We start from the raw sequence: 22,500 nt of genomic DNA, 5'->3' as shown, positions 1-22,500 counted from the left end.
ATGCTGCTGCCTCGAGCAAGACAAAAGTGCTCAGAGCGGTTGGCTATTGCTACAACCTGGAAACCTGCATCCTCTGTAATGACATCGGAATGACTTACTTTATTAAATCTGTTTTGGGCAGATGGCATTCAGAGAATTAAAGATAATGCGACCGCAACAGAACGCTCTGTGGCAGTGTCCCCATAAGTTCGACTGTACACGGTAGTTCTAACGAGCAGCTTCGTTTGAATTCATAGGCTGACAACGAAAAGCTTAGCGCCGAGCTTCATACTTCCGTTGATCAAAACACGCAGATGTACGAAAAAGTCTTAGTGGTGAGTACAGGCCGACTGCACGAAAATACAATTAAGGAGAACTCTTGTAATGAAGTAGACGGCAAACGTTAATCCCGGCAAATAAAATGAAAAGATGTTTTTTTTTTTCGGTTGTGACTCGGATATACTCCGGAAAAAACCCGAGTGCTCCTTTGCTGGAGCGAACCTACGACGGCGCCCTATTACTACTTCGGATGCTCTACCACTGAGCTATAGGAGCCTATTAAATACAGTAGTTTCAGGTCACTATATAGCGCGAATGAGATACGAGCTCTTTCACGGAGTGTTCCCTACCCCGCATCTGACCCTCAGTCGTGGCAGTGCGGACCTCAGTCTCGCGTACGGCCCTCGGCCTTGGACCGTAGTCGAGACCTCGGGCACAGTTTTTCCCTGTACGGACCTCCCGGCCTGTGAGTAACATATATTTATCAGCAAGTTTAGAGAGTCCAACCATTTGTAGAAGTAGCACTGGAGAGCTTAAGCACGCAACCACGGATGGAAACCGAAACTTAACATTTCACATGCCAGGACGGTAGTCTCTTCCAGATTTTAAAACCAATCGTCTCAAATAGAGAAAAGATACGAAACAACATAAATAAGTTAATGTCAGGAGAAGTTAAAGAGGAAATAGCGTCCTTGCCTGAAAAACGTCCCTCGCTTTAGTTCTCTACTTTCTCTCTAGGTACTTCTAAGCCTGGCCCTAACCAGTGACGCAAATGTACTCGCAAGAAACATGCAAAAGCACTAAGTTGTCGTTAATATTTGTGTTTTATGGCGTGGTACTGATGGTCAAGACTCTAATGAATGAGTTTGCGCTTGTTGCTTGTGCTTACAACAGAAAGCTTCTCTTTAAATCTGAATGATAAACTATAGGTTTAGGGTGTAAGTGTGGGAAGTTGGGGTTACAAGACGGTTAGATTTAGGATCTCTAATGCTGTTAAGTGGTCTCACATGAATACCACTTGTTATGTAGGCACAAGGTTGTAAACTGCGCGACCGCCATTTGAACCACAAAACAGTCTGAAAAGGCTGCCGCAAAGTGCTATAATTTCCTGTAAAATGCGTCATACAAATCCAAAATCCAACATCATTTGATTTAACTGATTAGAGAGTAATGTGAGGTGCTAGTCGTGTACCCCATATGAACCATGTGAGCGTTAGCCCTACTAATGGAAATGGGCCCACACAAGGACAGAGAAAAACTCTGACCATTGTGACCATTGTCACACGGCGGCAATATTGTCCCGGGAGACCAAAAAAGCTTTGTTTTGTCACTCCCAGCCTCACCCCCATGGTTTCCACTGCGAGGCTTGGCGTGGTAAAACAAAGCTTTTTGGGTCTCCCGGGACAATATGAACGCCGTGTGACAAGGGCGGATTTCACTGATTTTTTCGTCGGCGTTGCTTAAGAATCGTTGAATTAAATTCATTATCGCCCGTTCCTTCACAGGCTGAATTAGCAAGAGATAAGATTATTAGGAAGTTTAACGAACTCAAGGGTCATTTCAGGTAGGTCCAGTCATTTAAGTGCTGTTTAGGAAATCAAAAAATAAAATTAGCTGAACCTACGTTGTTTTTCGTCGTATGTTAGAGTTTTGCTCACTTTATTCCTCGTCTTCTAAGCTCCAAGCTAAACACGGATAAGGAAAAGGGTGAGGCATTTGAAGTCGTTGATGATTCTAGCCTTGTGGAGGAATTACAAAGCAAACTCCATGAACTCGAGGTAAGAGTTAACGTAAATCAGTATTGAAAGGAATCAATTCATTGATTCATCATTGAATAAAGCAAGGTTTTTACTTCGGCAACTTGAAATTTGTTCAGAAAGCCCAAGGTATTTTCGCTTTTCACCTAAGAAGTAGTGGTGAATCAGTTCAGTTCCAGCCACATCTTTCCCGCTAGGTCGTCACACTTTGTACAAATCAGGCATTTTCCTTTGCTTTTAGTATGACTTGATCTGTCTCTTCTTTTCTTCATCATTAGCCCTGCTTATAGTTGTGTGTAGCAATTATAAGTGTACAGTTTTTGGCATACCAGAGGCATGTCTAGTCTGCGTACGTAAGTATCCTTACGTTTAACTAACGTTTACCCGTTCGCCTCTGGTTTTCAGGACAGTATCAACTCAAGCACTGAACTGGAGGATGCAGTCGTGAAAGAAGAACAGGTTGGTGTGTACTAAGGTGCAAAAAGACAGAAACCGTTTGACCTCGTACTGGTCATTGAAAACTGAAAGTTAGGGCAGCGGTCCTGAAAAGTCTTGTAATTGGAATGCTTGCATAGCAGGCGTTTTTCTGGCCAGCGAACGCTAAATATGTGGCCGTCATATTAGATTGGTAAGATCGTGAAGAGCTTGTTGGAACGAGTAACAAGTGTCTGTCATTTCAATTTCCTTACTCCATTTAATTTCTTTACTCCAAGCTTTCCTCAATCCTACCTATCCAAAATCACTACCACATCTTCAGCATTCGCACAACCGAAAATACGCCTGCTATACAGAGTAAAAAAATGAGGTGTCGTTTCTTCAATGGTCCGTCGTCATTGGTCATTGTTATGGACCAGGATTGAGCGTATGGGTCACTGGAAAAGCCATGGTTATTTACGGAATTGAAAGCGGTACGGAAAACTGCGACCCTTTTCCACCGTTTACCACTTAGATTCAGATATGCCCAGAAATGCATGCCCCGAGATTGAAAAGCAAAGCTGAAACTGACATTAATGCACACTGTCGGCCTCTTGAATGCTCACTGAAGGCTTCATGACCTTGATGAATGCTTCCTCGCTTGGAACTAATCATAACAGATCGGCAAAAGCGATCAAAGAGAACGGAAATGCTGCAAAACTCACCTGTATAAATCTTTTCTCGGTCGAACAGCAGCTCGCGCAGCACTTGAGACCGGGTTATATGCTTCTGTTATAGTCAACCCAGGTCACGCGCGAACAGTATCTTGATCATGTGATCGAAGTCTTCCAATCAATGCGCTACTTTCACTGACGTAACGAAAATCACATCGGAAAATCAAAGATCGGATTGAAATTTTCAAAAATGGACTTGATTTTTCGGAGATCGGATTGAAATATTGCAAGGGAAATTGCAAGGGAAATTGCAGTTTTATCTATTCGTCCCTTCTTCTGGTGCGAGGAGAGTTAGATGCAGAAGTCGGTGACCTTCTTCCTTCCGAGTATAAGTTTTGTCGACGTGGTTTTCCGGTTGTCTTTATTACAGAGCTTTCATCAAAAAAATGAAGTTTGGATGGATCCATCTTGAGGTGAGTTCGAGATACTCGTTACACCTCTCGACCTGGGCCTTAGTTTGGCTCTCACTTGGTACGACGGAAAGTTTCTTGTAGGACATGCCAATCTTTCGTGAAATTCCTTCCTGGATTGTTGACAAACCCGGTATGCTTCGCCTATCACATATTCCATCATTAAGCAACCTTTCACGAATTTCCCTTGAATACATGCTAGGTTTCGTTAGACTCAAGGACGTCGACTGAAAGTTTAGAAAAATATGTTCGACCCCCTTGACTAAAGGCATCATATGTACCATACGTCTTTTCATAATGTCGAATGATTTTCCAAACCGCTCCTTTAGTGACGCGAACTGATCTAGAGATCGCAGATGGTCCCTCTCCAACCAAATAAAGGTCGATTATACGTCCTCTTGCTTCCTTATTGACAGGTCTGCTTGGATTGTATTCGCGATCAAAGGAATTGACGACCGCTGGTCTGAACATTTTGAAAAGGCGCGGGCAAACTCCAAATCGCTCTTCGATTTTCGAAATGTCGCTCCAAATCTTCGGAAACAACAGGAAATGCCCAAATATGGAAAACAAGAATTTGTTATGTTAATTGAATTTTTCGAATTACTGTTCACGCGTGACCTGGGTTGACTGTAAAACAGAACTGCTGATTTGCTAGAGCTAGACTAAAAGCAAGCCGATTATTGGCTGATTTAACATGATTGCTAATAGGCTGTTTCTTGATCTGAACACGGCAGCAATAAAATGAACCTGAACCAGTAGGCGCGATTTGTGTCGCTCACTCGAGTTCGGGTATCCTTCCCGAGAAGAGACGGCTGGACGCGTGAGCGATCGATTGTGTCTGTGACGTAATTCAAATAGTTAATAGTTGCGGGGAAATAGCATTAGACATCCAAAAAAATTGATTTTAACCAACATTAATTACATAACAATGCTTAAAACGTCTGTGCGAAGTTTCCAGATGATACGAGCCTGAGTTTGTGGTTAAATGATCAATGTTTGAATTCAACCGGCGAATCATCAACGAAATCTTCGGCCCCTTCAGCTCTCAGTCGACCTCATCGGCGCCCTCGTTTTGCCGCCAATAAACTCGGGAGTAATTTCAATTGATCTTGAGCAATTTTACTTGCTCTTACATCAGCGAAGTCTGAGGAAAAATTGCAATAGCAATTGATTTGAAAGCCGTATTTTGACCTTGGCGCCAACTGGAAAATTAGTGAAGTTTCCGAACTAATACGGTAGAAAACGACACAATCCCCATTCTCCAACTTGTCGAACACTTTCCGTTGTCGAAATCTTGGATGTTTCCTACTTTGAAGCACTGTATAGCTCGAACAGGCCGAGTCAAAGAATACCATCGCAGCCAAAAAATATTATTTTTACCTGACCGATCTGTGCAGGTGAGTTTCTGATTGGCGGAGATTAACAATGGCTCACCTCACGCGTCCAGCCGTCATTTCGGGAGTGAGCGCTGGCTCATTTCCCGAAACAGCGGCTGGTAATCGAGCCTACTGAACCAGCTGCTTTTGAAAGAGTGCTAACATTTATTTATTGTTGAAAATGGATAGAAAATGCTTAGACTTATCGGAGCATTTCGCGTTTGATATCAAACATGGCCGTGCATCTAATTAAATGCATTTCTGGATGAGGGACCCTTAGCTTGGACTGCAATTACGCTCTACGTAACTGTTTGCCTTTCTGTCGGAAAATAGTTTATAACTTTTCCTTTCCCTCGTGGGCCGAAAATGGAGGGGAAAGAGGGGTGTGCCTGAGAAATTTTATTTGAAGGGTTGTTTTTCAAACTCCAGGACATCAATAGTCATGACAACGGTGATTCCGGACATACGGCGGAAGGCATCGACGACTCTGGTTCGAGTTCACCGGCCGATTCCTCCTTCGTTTCCCAACACGCTTTGCGCCAAGCAGAGCTTGGTCGACAGCTACAAGAATTGACCAAGGCACTTGCCTTGAAGGAAGAACTGGCCAATAAGATGGTGGCAAATGACAGTCGTTTGACAAGCATGAGAAAACAGTACGAGGTAAAGACATTCATGCATGAATCTGTGTATTTACATTTTCCTTGTGTTGAACACATACACTTTAACATACCGAAACGGCAGTTAGTCGCTCTGACGAAGGGCTAACGCTCGAAACGTCAGCTTTTAGAATCTCTGTACGGTGGTCAATTTACATTATCAACTCCGTTGATAAACCAAATTTTTGTTAGTCTGATAAGTTGCCAAGTTCTTTAACTTCAACTTCAACTTCAACTTTACCTTATTTTTGCACTTACAGTTTGAAATTGCAATATTAACATAAAAAAAGAAAGATACATATATAAGAATTAAAGAAGACACTGGTCTATAGTTTGTACATGGAGTCTAATAGAACCGCGAGTTGGCCTCCATCTCGTTTGAGTGAAGATAAAAAAAAAAACATTGGAGTAGGGGGACGGATTACTAAAGGAAAGATCTAGAAGAATTGTGGAGACTTACGTTTGATATTGTTGAGATAGAACATAGCTTTTAACACTTTTGGAGAAAGCGAATTGATTTATATCTTTAAACTTATATGTTATTTCTTGCCAAAGATATATGGCCATAAATGAGATCATTTGTTGCCAGTATTTGTTTTTACTCGAAATTTGTGAAGATTTTGATTGCCCGAATACCTGGTGTTATAATTATGTACGTTGATGGCATGCTGGAAAAAATGGTTAAAGAGTTGCGGCAAAATACCTTTGTGCCATGCATGTATAAATTTGAGAGCATGCAGGCGATATACATTAGTTACCGTTAGCATTTCCAAGATATTAAATATTAAGTAAAAGTAGTGCACCATCGATACTTTTGCCAGACAGAGTTGCAAAGAACATTAACCACATTACGTGATTTTGCTTAGTTTGTATTGTTTTGTAAATTTGTTTTGCTGGTGCTGCCCCCGGCTACAATAGTGTACGAAATATAAGGATAGATAAGATTATAATAGATCTTGCGTAAGATGTTTGAGAGGTAGATAATGTCTTTTTATACTTAAGGGGAACTTAACGTATCGAACTGCTGACGTACCATGACGTCCATATGGCGTAAAATAAATCCATATTTTGACGTGCCCGTTCATGATGTCCAAAAAAATTATGGAATTGTGAAATTGTGTTTTAGGATACAGTTCGCGAACTGGAAGGTGAAATTTCAAGACTAGAGAAAGAAAAAGCAAATCTCAGCGTAGAATTAAGCAACGCAAAGTCCGAGTTCGGCGATGGGTAAGTCAGATGAAGTGAAAAGCAATCGGTTTTGTAAGTGCTCAATTAACAACTCTGTCGCTAAGTGAAAGTTGGGTGCATGAGACATCCAGGAGCTTCCACAATTGGCAACCAGCCAGGAGCCCTCACGCAGAAGGGGAGACAGGCACCCGTAGCATGGGTAAAAACAGTGGAAGGAAGGGGAGGAAAGGAGAAGCAATCGCTGAAAACGCTCCACAAACACGCTTTTCCCGCAACACAACCACAACGCTTCGTTTGCGCCCTGCAGCACACAAGCGCGGGAAATCAGGGCGCCTGCACCGACCTGACAATGTCGCTGACCACAACTGGCGCATAAGCACTCCTGTTGTAAACTCCATTAAAATTACTTTTAACTTCATTTATGATAATCGTGGAAGCGGCGAAATCGGCAGAACCTTTGCTTTCAATCATGACCACCTTTGCTATTTATTGTTTCTTATATAATCTGTTTCTTAGGAAAGCTAATGAGAAGAACAGAAACCGTGTCAAAGAACTAGAAGCAAAGATTTTGGCTCTGAAGAAGAAGCAGGTCTGTAAAATCTGGCGTGTTTCCCATTTCCCGGCATTTCGTTGCTCTGTGATTAAAAATATCGCGCTACGTTCTCGTCGAATCATGTCGAGTGACAAAAATCGCTTCCGACTCCCACTTACTTATTTTCCCGCGTAAGCCACTGCCTCAGGATCTCATAACAGGATTGTACTCACTTCACAGACCAAGCTGTATTCAGACGGATTTTTCAATAAGCTTTGACCATGCTCAATCTGCAATTGCTGAATTATGCAAGCATTGTGATTGGTTTGAAGGTTTGGTTTCGCTGGAAAGTGAATCACGCTTAAAATTACTTGGTCTGTGAAAAAGGCGAGACACAAATATATCGGCGAAGCAATTTTCCCTTTCGTAAAGAAGCGATGCCATTTGGACAATACTTAGAACAATTTTCACTGTTAAGTTTGTCGTTTGCAAATGAGGAAAAAAAATGCTTAATCTAGGACTAGATTAGCAGCGTATGTCACTTAGAATTTTAAAAAAAACTGAGAAAAAAGCTTAGAAAAAAATTAGAAAAAAAAGTAGAAAAAGTGGATCGAATGATGTCGAACTCGGTTCAATGACTAACGAGCAAATGCACTTAACCTGTACACTACCGAAACGACAATTTATTGAAAGCTAACCGAAGAAAAAGGCTTGGTTACTAGGAATGGCATCGCCCGTCAAAAATGAAAAGCCTTAAATAACAATGACTGCAACCAGGTTTTCTGAGCCCGCGAGACCGAACACCCCCAGCAAACCATTGTTTTAACGAAAACCGCTGATCAGCAACCTGGTTCTGGTTATTGCTTGTTTACGAAAGGGAAATAAGCATCGGAGAAGTTGCATGGGGTCTGGTTATTAGGAAGTTTAAGCGAAGACGACGGCTGCGAGTTCGACTACGATAACGACCACACAGCAAGACTATTATTGGTTAAAATGGAGAAATACGTGTGCGGCACGTCTTTCAGTGCATTTCTTTGCCGTACTCCACAAATCAACGGCGTGAAATCACCAAATTTTTGGTTTTTACGCCAACGTGAGAATACAACGATGAACCATTCATTTTTTATGTTTACTATAAACCTGTTCGTACGGTACCCATCCCGTTACAGGATAGTTTGCTTGTATGGTACAACAACGTGAACACGGTGGAATAACCGCGAAATTCCTTAGATAGCGCTGACGTAATAAGTGAATTATGTGGCGATCATGCAATATCGATATTTATGATAGGAGCACAAAATTCCTCTCTGGACCCCCAAATATTTGGTAAAGTGGTCCAGAGAACCCCTACCCAGTAAAACGTGGATGCAACACTGCCTAAGTTATGTTTTGAAGTGAAGTTTTCGTTGAGCATGCCTTTGGCATTGCTGATTGAAACTCTCTATTACCGTCATACCGCCGTTGTTTAATTACTTTTCATTGTGATTTTTTCAATCAATTGCCTTCGGCGAGATCGGCCAATGCATTGATGCCGTTGGTTTTCGTTTTATTCTACTAATTCAATTCAAAATTGCTAACCAGCCTTTTGGTTTCTTTTTGCGTATATTTATCTTGCGGTTCTTTGTCTTTTGATCACAAGGTTGAACAGCAAAAGCTCCTGAAGCTTAAAGAGCAAAGTGACTGCACCATTAAGAAACTTAATACTGAAATTCAGGTAACATGGAAGCTTCTTTTTCTCTTTCTTTCATTGGTCGAGAGCCTGCCACTTGACTTGCAAACACAAGTCTCCAAATGAAGGTTCCCTGAATAATATTCGGCGCATGCGTAGTTGTATTAGGTTAGTTGTAGATGAATTTGAAAAAAATTGAAAATAAGTGCGATTAAAAACACGACGTTCACTGGCCTCAGGCGGCGAGGAAGGCCACATGGCCGTTATTCCAAAGCACAGGTTTACAGCGAGAAGGCAGATTCCAAGTTGTTTTGCATTTGGGAAACATTGTAGTGACTTTGTATGAATTTACTTGGTATGAACAGGGTCGCAAATCAGACGACTGAAAAATCATTTTCATGACTTTCTTGACGTTGTCGAAGTGTAAGTTCCCTGTATCTAAAAGTACACAGTAAGCATTTGGTACGTACACAGTGCATTTATGGCCGTTTGTTATTTTACTTACATTTTTTTAGGGAATGAAGACAACTCGTGTGAAGCTTATGCGCCAGATGAAGGAAGAATCTGAACGCTTTAGAGCACTCAAGGCGCAGAAAGAAAAAGAAATCAATCAACTCAAACAACAGGTACTGTAACTTTAGTGTTAACACAACTAACATAATATTCGAAGATTGGGAACTTCTCAAAAGTCTTTGTCTTTTTCAGTTAAGGACGGTGCCTACTAATTCAAAGATATTTTTGCCCCGGTTGTGTTATTGAAATCCAAAAAGAAAATTGGGGTAACCACGAATTTTCCAAAGATAATTGATGAATAATATTTGTAAAAAGCTTTAAAATACAAAGCAATGTATGGCGTTCTTTTTCAAATTGAAGCTTAATTATCTCTCAAAAATGCATGGTTACCCCCAAATTTCTCTTTGGATACCCAGGGTATTTACTAAGATCTACTATTTCCGGAAATAAATACTTTTAAACCGTGCAAAAATATCCCTGTATTAATGAGCACCAGCCATAGGAAATCAGAGTATCTCGAGATGCGCAGAACGTATGCGCAATGACCATAGTAGGCGCCGTCCTTAACGGTGTTACATAATTGAATAAGAAATAAAGTGAATCTAGAACCTAAAGGAAAGCCGAAGTGTGTTAACTATGGTTTAGAGCGTTACAACAAGGACATGCAGTTTGAGATAGTTGGCTCGATGTTTTTGAACACATTTCTAGTCAGTATAATTTATTTGAGTTAAATGATTTGATTTCCTCAAAGGAATTTCTGCCATTTCCTTGTGGTCACCATCTAGAAATCTAAAACATTTTTAAAAATTGATTTTCTTTTTTTATCGTAAATGTGCTCTTTAAATTAGCCTTGCTTTTCCCTCGGAGCTTTTGCGTCAACGTCAATTCTTCTTCTTGGTTTTGTGCCACAGGGACGCAAAAGACAGTTTGAATACAAAAAGCTGGAATCGATGCATCTAAAACAACAGGCTGTGCTGAAGAGGAAGACAGAAGAGGTAGTGGTCATCTCAACTACACCGGCGGTGCCCGTGAAAACTCTTGACTGAAGGCTCATTATTAATAAGAACTGTTGCTTTTGTAGGTGTCAGCGGTTCAAAAGCGCTTGAAAATGGCTCTTGATCGCCAAAAAGAGGCAGCTGAGAAACGACAAACTCAGCATCAAAATCAACAAAGGCAAGCAGAGAGCCTGGTGCCAAGGATGAAGGTCAGTTCGACTGGAGAAAAGCTTCGTTTAGAGCTTCACTCCAACGAAGAACAGAACAAAAGGACATTGGGTTGGTCGGCCCCTGACAACTGCCTGGGAGCCATTCTTCACATATGCGGCTAATGCCAGCCCACGACATCGGGGTCGTTTATCTCACGACGTCGTGCCCGTCCTTCAGTATCTTTTGAACGAGGCGGAGCGTGATGAGGGGGGGGGGGGGGGGGGTCACGGTCTATTGTTTTTAAGTTTTGAAAAGAATAGTGTAAACATTTGTTGTTGTATAAGTGTATAATTCAACCAGCACTTACCCTCTACTTTTTGGATGACCCTTCGTGTTCGTTGTGCGTCGGTTTGAACCACTCACTGATTTTCTGCCTGGAGGTTCAGTGCTCAACCATCTCGGCAAATGCCTCTTTACCGAAGTCTGTTTACAGCATCTTGCGGCTGCGTGTTGTCTCGGTGTACTACATTACATCATGACGTGATTTCGCACGGTCTTGGGTGACATAAAACGAAGGTTTCATCATCCCGATTGATTCCAAACTTTGATATCTTGGTCCCCATCGGCGAATCAACACAAATTCGTAGCTGAGAAACTACAGCAACGATGTTCTAACTTGCATCATCGTCACTTCCAAAAGTCATTAATAATTCATGAGCCTAACAGCCTATCAAAACACCAATAAAACGTCACGTGTATGAGCTTTATATCCTGATAAAACACTCCTCGTTAGTATTCTTTATATAAAGAATACTAATAAGGCATAGCTTGTTTTTCTGGTATGTTAGTATTCTCCTCACAATTTGAGCCATTGTTTTGAGTCCAGAGGGACAGGCTTTTTGTGGAATGTTGTTGAAGCCTTTCAAAAAACGAGCAGTACGTTTTTTATCGGTTCTATAGACCTCCTTTTTTTATATGTAGATAATGTACTGCTGCTCGTTTTTTAACCATTACTTAACATTTGATTTTATTTCGTTTACAAATCTCTGATTAATATAGTATCTGCGATCGGCTTTAGAAGGGAATGACAGCTGAAAAAGACTTTTGGTCCCTAACTGTACTTTATTATCTTCTTGTCATGTTTCAAGGTTTTAAAAGTCGATATTTTTTCAGGTTGCTCCCACACGTAATTTCCAAAGGCTGTGACTTGTTTCCAGAACTCAGAATGCCTTTGGAGGATGGGCGCTTGGGTTATGGATCTGTTTTAGTTCCCAGGAGCCCATAGTCCAAGAGCATTCTGAGAAAGGAAACAAGTCACTATGCCCCGGGAAAGCTAGACGGGTGCAAGCACACTAATAAAAAGAAAAGCCGGGAATCAGGGCGTGCTACAAATCTAACACTGTCATTGATTCTTTCTTCTTGTAGTCCTGGTTGAGCCATGAAGTTGAAGTATTAGTGAGTGTTGGTCAGGCAAGGAAGACTCTTGAAAATCTCATTGACGACAGAAAATTGTTATCAAGACAACTGGCGGAGTTGCGAAACAAGGCGGAAGACGAAGAAGATGAACCTGCAGCCAAGGTACGGGTTACCCCTACGGTTTTCTGCTTTTGTTCCCTTAAAGCTGTTTTGGAGCGCATCAGTCTCTTCTCCAGTGTCCGCTTTTCTTTAGGTCAGCACCAAGTACACGGACTCTGGCCACTTTCAATTTATGCGCAGCCATAGTGAAGGCCCATTTTTGTAACCGTTAACAACCACTGTTATTTCAAATTTCTGAGTGTGCGTGGATGATAGATAGATAGATAGATAGATAGATAGATAGATAGATAGATAGATAGATAGATAGATAGATAGATAGATAGATAGATAGATAGGTAGATAGATCATTTAAATATACCTAGCAGCCTTGCGGCTGAATTGCGTATATTACAATAATGTAATTAAATAAATATATTATATAACCTATGTAAAAGTATTCAAAATTATAAAACAATTAAAAAATCTATGAGCTAAAACATATATATATTTAAAAGGTATATTTACATTATCTACATAGGTTTCTAGGAAACGGTCGTTAATTAACTATTGTTGTTATATTTAATGGTGTTTTTAAAACGGTTTGTCCTCCACCGGGGGGTTTCGAAACGCCTCTTACGTCTTAAATTATGCTTTGGATGGTTGGCACTAGGCAAACAATTCACGAAGCCTGTGATTGTCGTTTTCGATAATGTTGCTAATAAGATTGCCGCAGCTGTCTTCGATATAAGCCATGATCGGTGGAATGCCGGCAGCCTCTAAGACCTCGTGATAGTCTTGGCCTGAGCTTACAATAAAGAAAGCTCTTTTTTGAACGCGCTCTAACTCCTGCTGCAAATATATAGGTAATGCATAATAGAAAACAGGAGTCGCGTACGTAAATATAGATCTAATACAGGCCACGTAGAAAAGCACGAGATCTTTAAAGGCTACCTTTGCACGCTTCAGCTGAACCAAAAAAAAAAGTCGCTTTGAGGCCTTCTTAACAACATTGCTTATGTGTTGATTCCACGATAAATCGCTTGAAATTGTTACGCCGAGTAACTTTGCATGCTGGGCAACCTCAAGCCCTTTACCATTGACAATGACTGGAGAAAACCCCGTCTGACTTCTAGCTCCTTACATTTGTCGCTATTAAGCTTCATTTTGTTCTCGGAAGACCAGTGAACGACTTGATCATCAATTTGCTGTGCTTTACTTTCTCCGCCTTTGATTCAGTACAACTTCCGAGGCTGTCGTATCATCGACATATTTCCAAATGCGAGGCGCGTTTTGATCAGTGAAATAGGCCGCAGGTCTTCTTTTAGCTCCTTTACTGGTTTCGTCTTTGGCAGCGGTATGACGTCAGCCATTTTCCATATCTGAGGCAGACGCTGTTCCTTGAAAGATGCGTTAAAAATTACAGTCAGAGCTGATGAGCCGGAAGTCCGTGATTTGCGGACTTCCTGCCTTGAAAGTGGCCAGACTCCGTCTTCTTGGTACCAATCTTAAATTCCCACGACTTGCTCCCGCGTGACACTGTCAGTCGTTAAAGCAGCAGTGTTCTAACCCGAAGGTCGTGGGTTCAATTCGCACCCTGGTCAGAGTTCTCTTCTGTCCTCTCTCTCCTCCAGATTACCCTCCAAATAAGTTAATTCTGTTGAAATGTAAGTGCTACACGGCCAACGTTTGCAAAAACGTAACCCTCCCTTCCAAAAGAAAGACAGTTGGGCAAAATTTCCTGACATTTGTTCTATAGGGGCTGCAATGATCTTCCCAACTGTCACCTCATTTTAAAAGGCATAATAATAATTGATACTGAATCTTCTCTGAAAAGTAATCTTCATGATTTTTCTCCCATAGGAATTCCTCGAATTGTTAGTGTTACGAGAGTGCTTCTTGTATCCAATTTGTCAGTTACGTGGTCACATTTCAAGCATGTGCAGTCTCCTTTATACATTACCAATGTGACCATCATAGCGACAAAGGATAGACTAAGAAACAACCGAGTACATTTTGCATTTTCAGAAAATACTTGGAGGTGAAGGAACTTCCGCAAAAAGGAAATGCGAGTCCGTGGAGCAGCAGAACCGAATAACCGCGCTTGAAAGTGAATTGGAACTAAGGTTTGTCAGGAACTTACTGCTCGCCGCTTTCCGGGTGATAGTTAAGTTCAGTTTAGTGTCTTTATTTTGGGAAGAAATACTGACCAAAACGACAATAATTACTTCTATCTCACAGGAGTTCCCAGATTTCCTGTCTTCAGCACAAAATCATAGATGCAGAGCAAGGTAAAGTATAGTTTATAAGGTTTGCACCTGTAAACAAACGTCCGGTCAGCGGTCAAATGCACAAGTGCATGTTCACAGTGAGTTTTCGTTGGAATATTTCAGGCCGCGGATGTTCAAAAGGTGGATAAAGCTATCCACCGGATAAATCACGATCCAGCGGATAAACACTAGCAAAACCAATCGAGTTATCCAATGGATAGTGATTTATCCAGTGGATAGCGCTATCCACCCTTCGAACAACTGGGGCCAGTTCTTTAGTAGTTGTTTTTTGTGGCAGTTTTGAGGTTCTTGAGCGATTTCTTTTGTCTTACCTTACCGTGTTGAGATTTGGAAGCTGGCGATTCGTTCATTGGCCAATCTCGTACCCAGAGTCCTCGGGCTTTTTGGTCAGCGGGTGAGCCCCCGGAGAGACTCTGGGATAATGGACTCCATTTTCCCAGAAAACTTGGGGTTCCGGTCGTATTGCGCATGCTTGAGTTTAAACGGAAACCGAAAACAGCAAATAGTGGGGAACAAAAACTTTAGTATTACTCACCATAAAAGAAATTGGAAAATTTTTCATTGGCTTGCTGTAAGAGCGAGTGAAGATGAAACTTCCGACACTTTCGATAAGTATATTTGTGGTGTTTCAGCGTGCACAAGTGCCATCTTGCAGAATACCATCGTGCAAGCAAAGACGATCGACAAATTTTCGTGGAAACGTCACGAATGTCCTCTTCTACTATATTTTTATGTTTCCGTAACAGCAACAGTAATCAGTTTTAGCAGCGAGGGAAAATTCCCGTGCTAAAACGGCTGCTAATCATTAGTCGAAACTGTTAGACATAATTCAAACCCGGTCGTTTTATTATTTTTTGTGATTTATACATTTCTGAGGTGCTTTACTTTAGGGGAAAACAGTGACGGTAGAAAAAAACAGCGCTGAAACTAGTTTTAGAATTCGAATCTCCCTCCATATTCTAGGGTTTCATATTACGTACGGACTTCCTGTCGGACTGCCATTCGGTTATGCAAGCGACCAATCAAAAAGGTTGTTTAAGACCCTTATCCCAGAATCTCCCCGGGCGCTCACCCGCAGAGTAAAAAGCCCGCGGACTCTGGGCACGAGATTGTTCGTTAGCTGACCTTCCTGAGAGCATTTGCTGCCAAATTTTTGCGTTTCACCCAACCACCGACGCTGCGCCATGCAGTTTCTCTAAAAATCAAAACCGTAGTAACATTCAATAGACCATATTCGTATTCCCAGTATTGGACTGGAATTAGCTGCAATGGAGGCTAATGCGGGGGAATATATTAAAAAATATTTGCATTTGAAAAGATTTCCCCGCATTAGCCTCCATTGCAAGCTAGGTTCCAGTCCAATACTGAGAATACGAATATGGTCTATTAAATTGACACGTTGTGTGCGAGGTGTTTTCGCCGACTTAACCAACTGCCTTATTTAAATGGAAGATTGGTGCTTGAGCTATCCAGGCCAACCTGTTGTGTTAGAAGTTGTCATATCATGTTACCACGTGACGCCAATTTTAATATAGGGGTATCTGCCGAAGAGTATTCAGTATTGTGTATTCAGTATCCAGCATCTAAAGTAGTTTCTAGTTCAATTGGAGTTTTTGAGGTACAGTTTTCAAATGGCTTCAAACGGTCTCAGAGTATCATAGTAAGACGAGATATTAAAGAGTTAAATATTCAAGTATTCTTGGATCGTCAGTCTACACATGGGATAGCCGTTGGCACAAAAAGCCGTCCAGCCTCTAAATAAATGGAGACCTTAAGATCTGTGATGGTGACGTCAGCGACAGCGAAAGTTTACGTTTCCCGAATGTTTTGGGGAGTGGTCAATTACGTATTTATTGTATTGTATAATGCGCTTGAAACCGATGGTCTTGTTATTTCAAGACAGATATACTCCAAAAAGAAAAGAAAGTATAGCGAGGGTTTACCTAGTTATCATCGTTGTTGAAAACGTAAGCTATTTTTTCCATTTCAGGGGGCAAAACTAAACATCGTTGGAATAATATTAACACAATGGCTGAATGCAAGGCATCGCTTCACGTTTTACTGGATATGGTACGTTTTATACCCCAATAGAGCATTTTTAACTGAATGTTCAATGATGTAAACGTTTTTTTCTAATTTATTATGTCCTGTGATTGGCTTAGGAGCCTTGCGCATCATTCTCAGCCAATCAGAAGTGTAAGAAAAAGCATTTATGATTCGCACGCATGCGCCATTGCATGCGCCTTTAATAAAACTTGTTATGTTTCACACCTGCATTCGACCTGAGAAAGATGATGATTGGCTCATTTGATGGTCAACGCCTTTTCTGATTGTCCAGCGTAAACACTTTGTTTTTGGTATTGGGCCCGACATTTCCGGTAAACGAAGTGATTCTGTTTGTCAGGCGGTCGCAGCCAAACTTACCAACGCTGCAGCAGAAAAATCAAAGGAAGAAGCTGAACTGCAATGTAAGGAATTGAGATCACGTGAACAGGTAAGTTTCTTTGAATTAACTAGACGAGTGCCAGTAAGTCAAAGTGTTTCAGTATAAGAAATCACAATCTCTCTGTTACAGAGATATGGACCCAAACATGGACAGAGAAAAATTCTCTTTGAATTAACATTCCCCTTCTCTTTAATTACACATGTTCATTGCCGTGAAATTGCATTTTGAATTCAAACGACCCTGGGGCTCGTTTCTCGAAAGTCCCTAAAAATTTTCAGGTCCGAAAAGCCGTTTGTGAAACACCAACCGCTTGTTTTGGAAAGCCGATCTTTTAGCGTGTTTTCAAGGTAACAAAAAGAAAAATGACTGCGAAGTTTGACGACTTAAATCCTCTCCGTTCTTGAGATATATACCGAATTGTGGCACCCGAAAATGGCCCGTAAAGTTTCGGGACTTTCGAGAAACGGGCCCCTGGTCCCGTCTGACCTTGTAGCTCAGTCGATACAGCAACGGTGACATAATCCGGAGGTTGAGGGTTCATTCCCACCCCCATCAGTAGCCTGCGAGCAAGCTCTCTCGTGGGGTGTTCCCCCCCCCCCCCTTCCCCCCGCTCGTGGTTGTTATGACAACTAAACTTGGACTATGCAGAGTACAATTAAACACTTACGTACTTTATAGTACTCCTTTTTCCAATTATTACCTTTATGGTAAAGTGTATAAGAAAGTCACAGATTTATCGTGAAGAAGGAGGGCATCCTGGAAACTATCACATGACTTGAATCAACACAACTCGAGCCAGGTCATGTATTCGATTCCTTTTTCAGGAGAAATCGTTTTTCTTTCTTACATATTTCCGCGTCCTTTCCGACAAGATCGTCACTGCAAAAAGAGTCTTGCTTACTCTCTACTGTGTGTTTAGTCGACTTCATAACGCGATCACGTTTTTTTTCAGTCTATGATTCAGCAACACCACGCTGAGATCTTACGAGTTACGCGAACACATGACGAGTTTACGACAAGGCTTAAAGAAGAAAATGAGGAGAAGGCAAGTTATTCTCTCTTTTGTGGGTTATATTTTTGAAACGTGACGATTCTAAGGGTTGCGTTTTGCAATCGGTGACCGTGAGCCGTGAGTAACGAGCGTCCACCGGTGTCACTCTTCTAACCCCTCGCTAAAGGAGCATTTTCCACGAGATTCAGAGTCGTCACAATTCGCAGGTGGAGGCACCGTGGGGTGTAGCGCTTTGCACTCCGGCCTTCCGACTGCGGGGTCGATGTTTCGAACCGGGGTGGTTTTCTTTTCCTGGCTCCTCTCTCGATCCCAGATGGTCGAGCAATGGAGCGCAATCGCACGGTCAAAGCTTGAAGTCCCGTTTTTGCCGGGACCTTTTCCAAGCTTTCTTGGCTGTTGCTCAAGTTGCCCTCTCAGCTGCGCTGATCATTTTCTGGTAGATTTAAAGCTCGCTCTAGTATCTGCGTTCTTTTTAAGAAGGAAAAGAGGATTTATGGCGTCCATAAATTGTCTGGGCTATCAAGAATAGTACGCCTGTGTCTGCAAGAACCATGCATCGCAATTAATTTATTTGAATGTGTTTGTGTAGGTTCATTGCCTCCTTCAACAGATACCTTCAGCCGATGCTTCACAGGGACCCACAAAAGAACAACTCCAGGTATGAATTGATGTCTGCAAGAGCTCATCCTCTGATACAAAATTTTTCATTCCGATCCGACGACTCATCTGCCAAAATTAATTCTACAGGAACAGCTGATAAATCTGCAGCAAGAGAACATTACTCTCAATGAGGTACTTGGGCAGTAGAAGGTTTTATTCGTTTATTATTTGGTTATCTAGTTATGCATTTATTTGTAGTCTCAAGTACTTAGTGCCCGCTTAAGTGACTTTTATTAGTCTTCTATGGATTTTTAGGTGACTTTACGCATAGAATGTTTGCTGTAGATTGAGGACATTCATGGTAAATTAGCCGTTTTAGATAGACGCTTGTCCATCGAAAACAGCATCGTAATGCCATTTATATCCAGGATTGAACACAATTGCGAAAATGACAAATTTTTCGAATTTCGTTGGTGTGTCACGAAACTTCTCGCTCAACGATTTTTCCCAATCTTCGATTTTTCCGTCGATTACTTTTCGAATTCCTTTGCCAAGTGAAACTTGTGTTTTATGCATTTTGCAAATACTGCGAAAATTTCACGTTACTCCAACGATTTCCGTCACCTTCGTCTTACACACGATCTATTTCTTGCTCGCGGGCTGCAAGCATCGTACGCGAAAATTAGAGGAAGAAAAAGGGCCATATTTCTGCGTACGTTTCACGTATTTTACAGCAAAATGGAGACTGATGGCCGTTTATTCACAATAAGGTTAAATCTTGCAAACACAAGTTTTCCAATTAAATGTATTGTTTGTTAAACCCGCTCCTCGGACGTGAAGAGTACATGCCGGTAGCTTCCGCTTTAGCCAATCAGAAGCCGCGAAAAAAAATACTATAACCTTTTGTGGTCTTTACCAAAACACTTCTTGGCGTCTCTTTTCGAGAACAAACTTCTTTTGCGCTTTTGATCTCTGACGGCGACTTAGTATGGGGCACGCCTCAATCTGAAGGAAAATATTTTTTAAGACCAGGGAAAGCAAAGCAGAAAGTTTTAAAAATTCCTGTTGGCAGTCGCTTCAGATTTAGGTTATTCCACCATAATGAGTCTTGTATGACAAATATCCTTAGTATAATTCTCTGAGTTTTGTTTTCGTTTCTCTACCTCAGCAACTGAAAAAACTTTCTGATATCTTCGCAACTGACTCGCCTTCTCCGCACGAGTTGAAGAAGCAACAAAAGGTAGGATAGGACTGTGCTTTTGCCTCTTGTTAGCAGAGGATGTCTCGACCCTTTATTGGAAACCACTCTTGCAACTTGTTATGTCTTCAACAGAAAGGAAAAAAGTCGAAAGAAACCATTGTAGTGGAAGAGGAGGATTGGTGGATTGACGAAAGCGAACCAGAGGATTGTGTCGACCACGATCCAGACTGGGTACAAACCCCACGGCTTCCAAAAAGAAAATCTGGAAGACGCACCAACTCCATTGAGCCGACGTCTTTGTCAACGAACAGTTCTGAACAGATGCAGGTGAATCAATGTGATGATTCATAAAAAAGTACTGTGCTTTTAAGAGAGTGGCCTTAATATAAAGTCAAAACTTTCTGAGATTAGTTGCGGTTACACGGGGCACTTTTACCGTGGTAAATTGCCTTTTTACCACGGGAAACTGTATTTAGTAGTGTGACCGACGCTTCCCGAGGTAAATTTCCCGTGTTAAATATCCATGGATACGTCAAAAATATCAGTGGAAGCGCCCATGACATTTAACGTGGGAAGTTGGAAGGGTGTTTTGATGCCCGAGGTACAAGAGCCAATCGCTATGATGATGAAGTTGTGATTAAATTTCCCGCCAATGAATTGCGTGAGATTTCGTTTTACCTCGGTAATCTTCGTAACGTGTGACCCCTAGTTAACACGGTATACTAAAACCCAAGTGTAAGGCACCGTGGGATAATTTACCATGGGAAATAGCATTTACCATGGTGAGTGTAACCGCACCTATTATATCTCATTTACACTTGATATCCCAAAAATGCTTGTCATGAAGAATTATACGGTACATCAGTTATAGATGGTTTAATAAATAGACTCCTTCGCTAATAGTTGTGGGGGCAAACAGGTATTGCTTTAATTTCAAATGAATTGCTTCTCTAGCCTTTAGCCTCGCGCAATGGACTGGAACTACCCAGGATTCCCTAAAAACTTAGCGAAATAGTTTTCTGTCCGTGTTTAAATCCTGCATGGGCCAAATCAAAAATTCCTTTGTGTCCAACGACAAAAACGATCACTCACGCAAATTTTCCTCTCGAGGCTCGTTAAATGGGTGTTTTTCGTGATACCGGTACGAGTTCATCCGGCCGGACATTATGATAACGTTTCGTTCTGTTACAATAATTTCTATCTAGTATTAAATGAAATAATACCCGGTATATGACTTAGTTCACCAATATCTTGTAAATGAATAAAGAACGAGAAGGGAGAAACGAATGGAATTGATTATTCGTACCGGTATATCATGTAAAAACCTCATACCGGTAACGTCGTATCGATGTGACATTTTACATACAAACAGTCCCTATCTACCATGTACAATCCTTTTCCCACCCTCAGTACTTTCTTAACAGTGCAAGTCTTCTAAAATCTTCAATTCAATGAATCCACTGTACTTTTGTCCCGCAGGGGTGTGGTTGTTCCGGAAAATGCGCTACCAACAATTGCCCTTGCAGGAGAACGACCGTGGAGTGTTCAGCGGACTGTGATTGTAAAACATCGAAGTGTGTCAACCGGAATCGAGGCTCTGTTAAGGTGTGTTAAACATTATATTTCCTGGTTCCAGATTGAAAAAAGAGCTCCAAAGAAATTCTCCACTTTGTAACAGGGAATAGATCAAGAAAAAACAAACATGAAATTGATAACGAATTTTCCCGCTCGGCCAGACTCGCTATGGGGATACTCCCAACTGAATCTAACGGTGTTTGTTTCTGTTTTTTATTTCTTTCAACACTAGCTTCCGTTTAATGCGGAAGAGATTTACTTATCGATTGTGACTCGGGGATACTCGGAAAAACCGACCGCTCCTTTGCGGGAGTCGAAACTACGACCGGCTTCCGATGACTCGTTCGGATTCTCTTCAACTGAACAATAGGAGACTCGTGTGAACCAGGCCAATAGACAAAAGTAGTTGGGAAGGTTATGTAAATGAACGACACCATAGTTGTTTCTCAACCCGGTTCTGTTAAAGCGCAAAATAAGTTTTTCCTTCTCTTTTATAGCCCCCTCCCCCCTATTCAATGTTGGAAGGTAACACAACAATTTCCCACAAAAACCATTCAGTTTTTGAATCAGGGAGGGGTGGGGAGAGAAGCAAAGAAGACGTAAAAAGTGCTAACCCTCCCAACGGGTTTGTCTATGATTGTAGGTTAATGTGACAACTGCCCCGCTACACTACTAGAATCAAAAATTGTTGAAAATGGAGCATATTCGTGGTTGTACAAATAGCGATGTTAGCTTCTTTTTCTCCCTAATTTTGCATCCTCGCAAAGGGATGGCTTATGAATAATCTTTCGTCGGATTTCTTCCCTAATCCTTAATACATCGTGCAACACTTACAGCCACGATTTCTGTTCTTTCATTCTTTCAGAAGTCTCTTTCTATCTTACCAAACGAGATGACTATAACGGAAACTGAGGGCGGTAAGCCAAGCTTCACATCCGTTTTTGCAAACTGATAGTTGAAACCATCCTCTCGATGACAACTTGCTGCCTTTTCTCGGTGGCAAGTCTCGAATGCTTTTTGGGTCCGAAAATTTATTTAACTTAAAATCCACTAATTCTGAAATGCTGGCCCCAGTTGTTCGAAGGCTATAATATACTCCACTTTAAACGTCGGCCAAGATTTCCGGCCGTACACGCCTTTTCTTAGGTGTGCTTACGGTGTGAATAATCACAGTGACGAGGGCAAATACTGAAAAATTTGCACGAATTGAA

The 22,500-nt window shown here is 41.5% G+C and overlaps 1 protein-coding gene across 1 annotated transcript in view; it reads left to right on the top strand.

Annotated features, from left to right (window-relative positions):
- LOC138015855 (chromosome-associated kinesin KIF4-like) overlaps window positions 1-22,500 on the top strand; it is a 38,462-nt gene that overhangs the window by 14,198 nt on the left and 1,764 nt on the right. Inside the window, exons 9-31 of the mRNA XM_068862979.1 lie at window positions 237-314; window positions 1,764-1,822; window positions 1,937-2,036; window positions 2,421-2,474; window positions 5,379-5,609; window positions 6,732-6,832; window positions 7,310-7,382; window positions 8,965-9,039; window positions 9,510-9,620; window positions 10,419-10,502; window positions 10,589-10,711; window positions 12,078-12,230; window positions 14,193-14,290; window positions 14,406-14,455; window positions 16,446-16,525; window positions 16,860-16,949; window positions 17,854-17,946; window positions 18,503-18,571; window positions 18,661-18,705; window positions 19,682-19,753; window positions 19,847-20,041; window positions 21,194-21,319; window positions 22,155-22,206. Of these exons, the coding sequence (XP_068719080.1) occupies window positions 237-314; window positions 1,764-1,822; window positions 1,937-2,036; window positions 2,421-2,474; window positions 5,379-5,609; window positions 6,732-6,832; window positions 7,310-7,382; window positions 8,965-9,039; window positions 9,510-9,620; window positions 10,419-10,502; window positions 10,589-10,711; window positions 12,078-12,230; window positions 14,193-14,290; window positions 14,406-14,455; window positions 16,446-16,525; window positions 16,860-16,949; window positions 17,854-17,946; window positions 18,503-18,571; window positions 18,661-18,705; window positions 19,682-19,753; window positions 19,847-20,041; window positions 21,194-21,319; window positions 22,155-22,206 (2,212 nt within the window). The remainder of the gene's footprint in view (window positions 1-236; window positions 315-1,763; window positions 1,823-1,936; window positions 2,037-2,420; window positions 2,475-5,378; window positions 5,610-6,731; window positions 6,833-7,309; window positions 7,383-8,964; window positions 9,040-9,509; window positions 9,621-10,418; window positions 10,503-10,588; window positions 10,712-12,077; window positions 12,231-14,192; window positions 14,291-14,405; window positions 14,456-16,445; window positions 16,526-16,859; window positions 16,950-17,853; window positions 17,947-18,502; window positions 18,572-18,660; window positions 18,706-19,681; window positions 19,754-19,846; window positions 20,042-21,193; window positions 21,320-22,154; window positions 22,207-22,500) is intronic.

Source organism: Montipora capricornis, chromosome 9 (assembly GCF_036669925.1).
Source record: "Montipora capricornis isolate CH-2021 chromosome 9, ASM3666992v2, whole genome shotgun sequence".
NCBI lineage: Eukaryota > Metazoa > Cnidaria > Anthozoa > Scleractinia > Acroporidae > Montipora > Montipora capricornis.
This window is presented reverse-complemented; position numbering and strand designations above follow the sequence as displayed.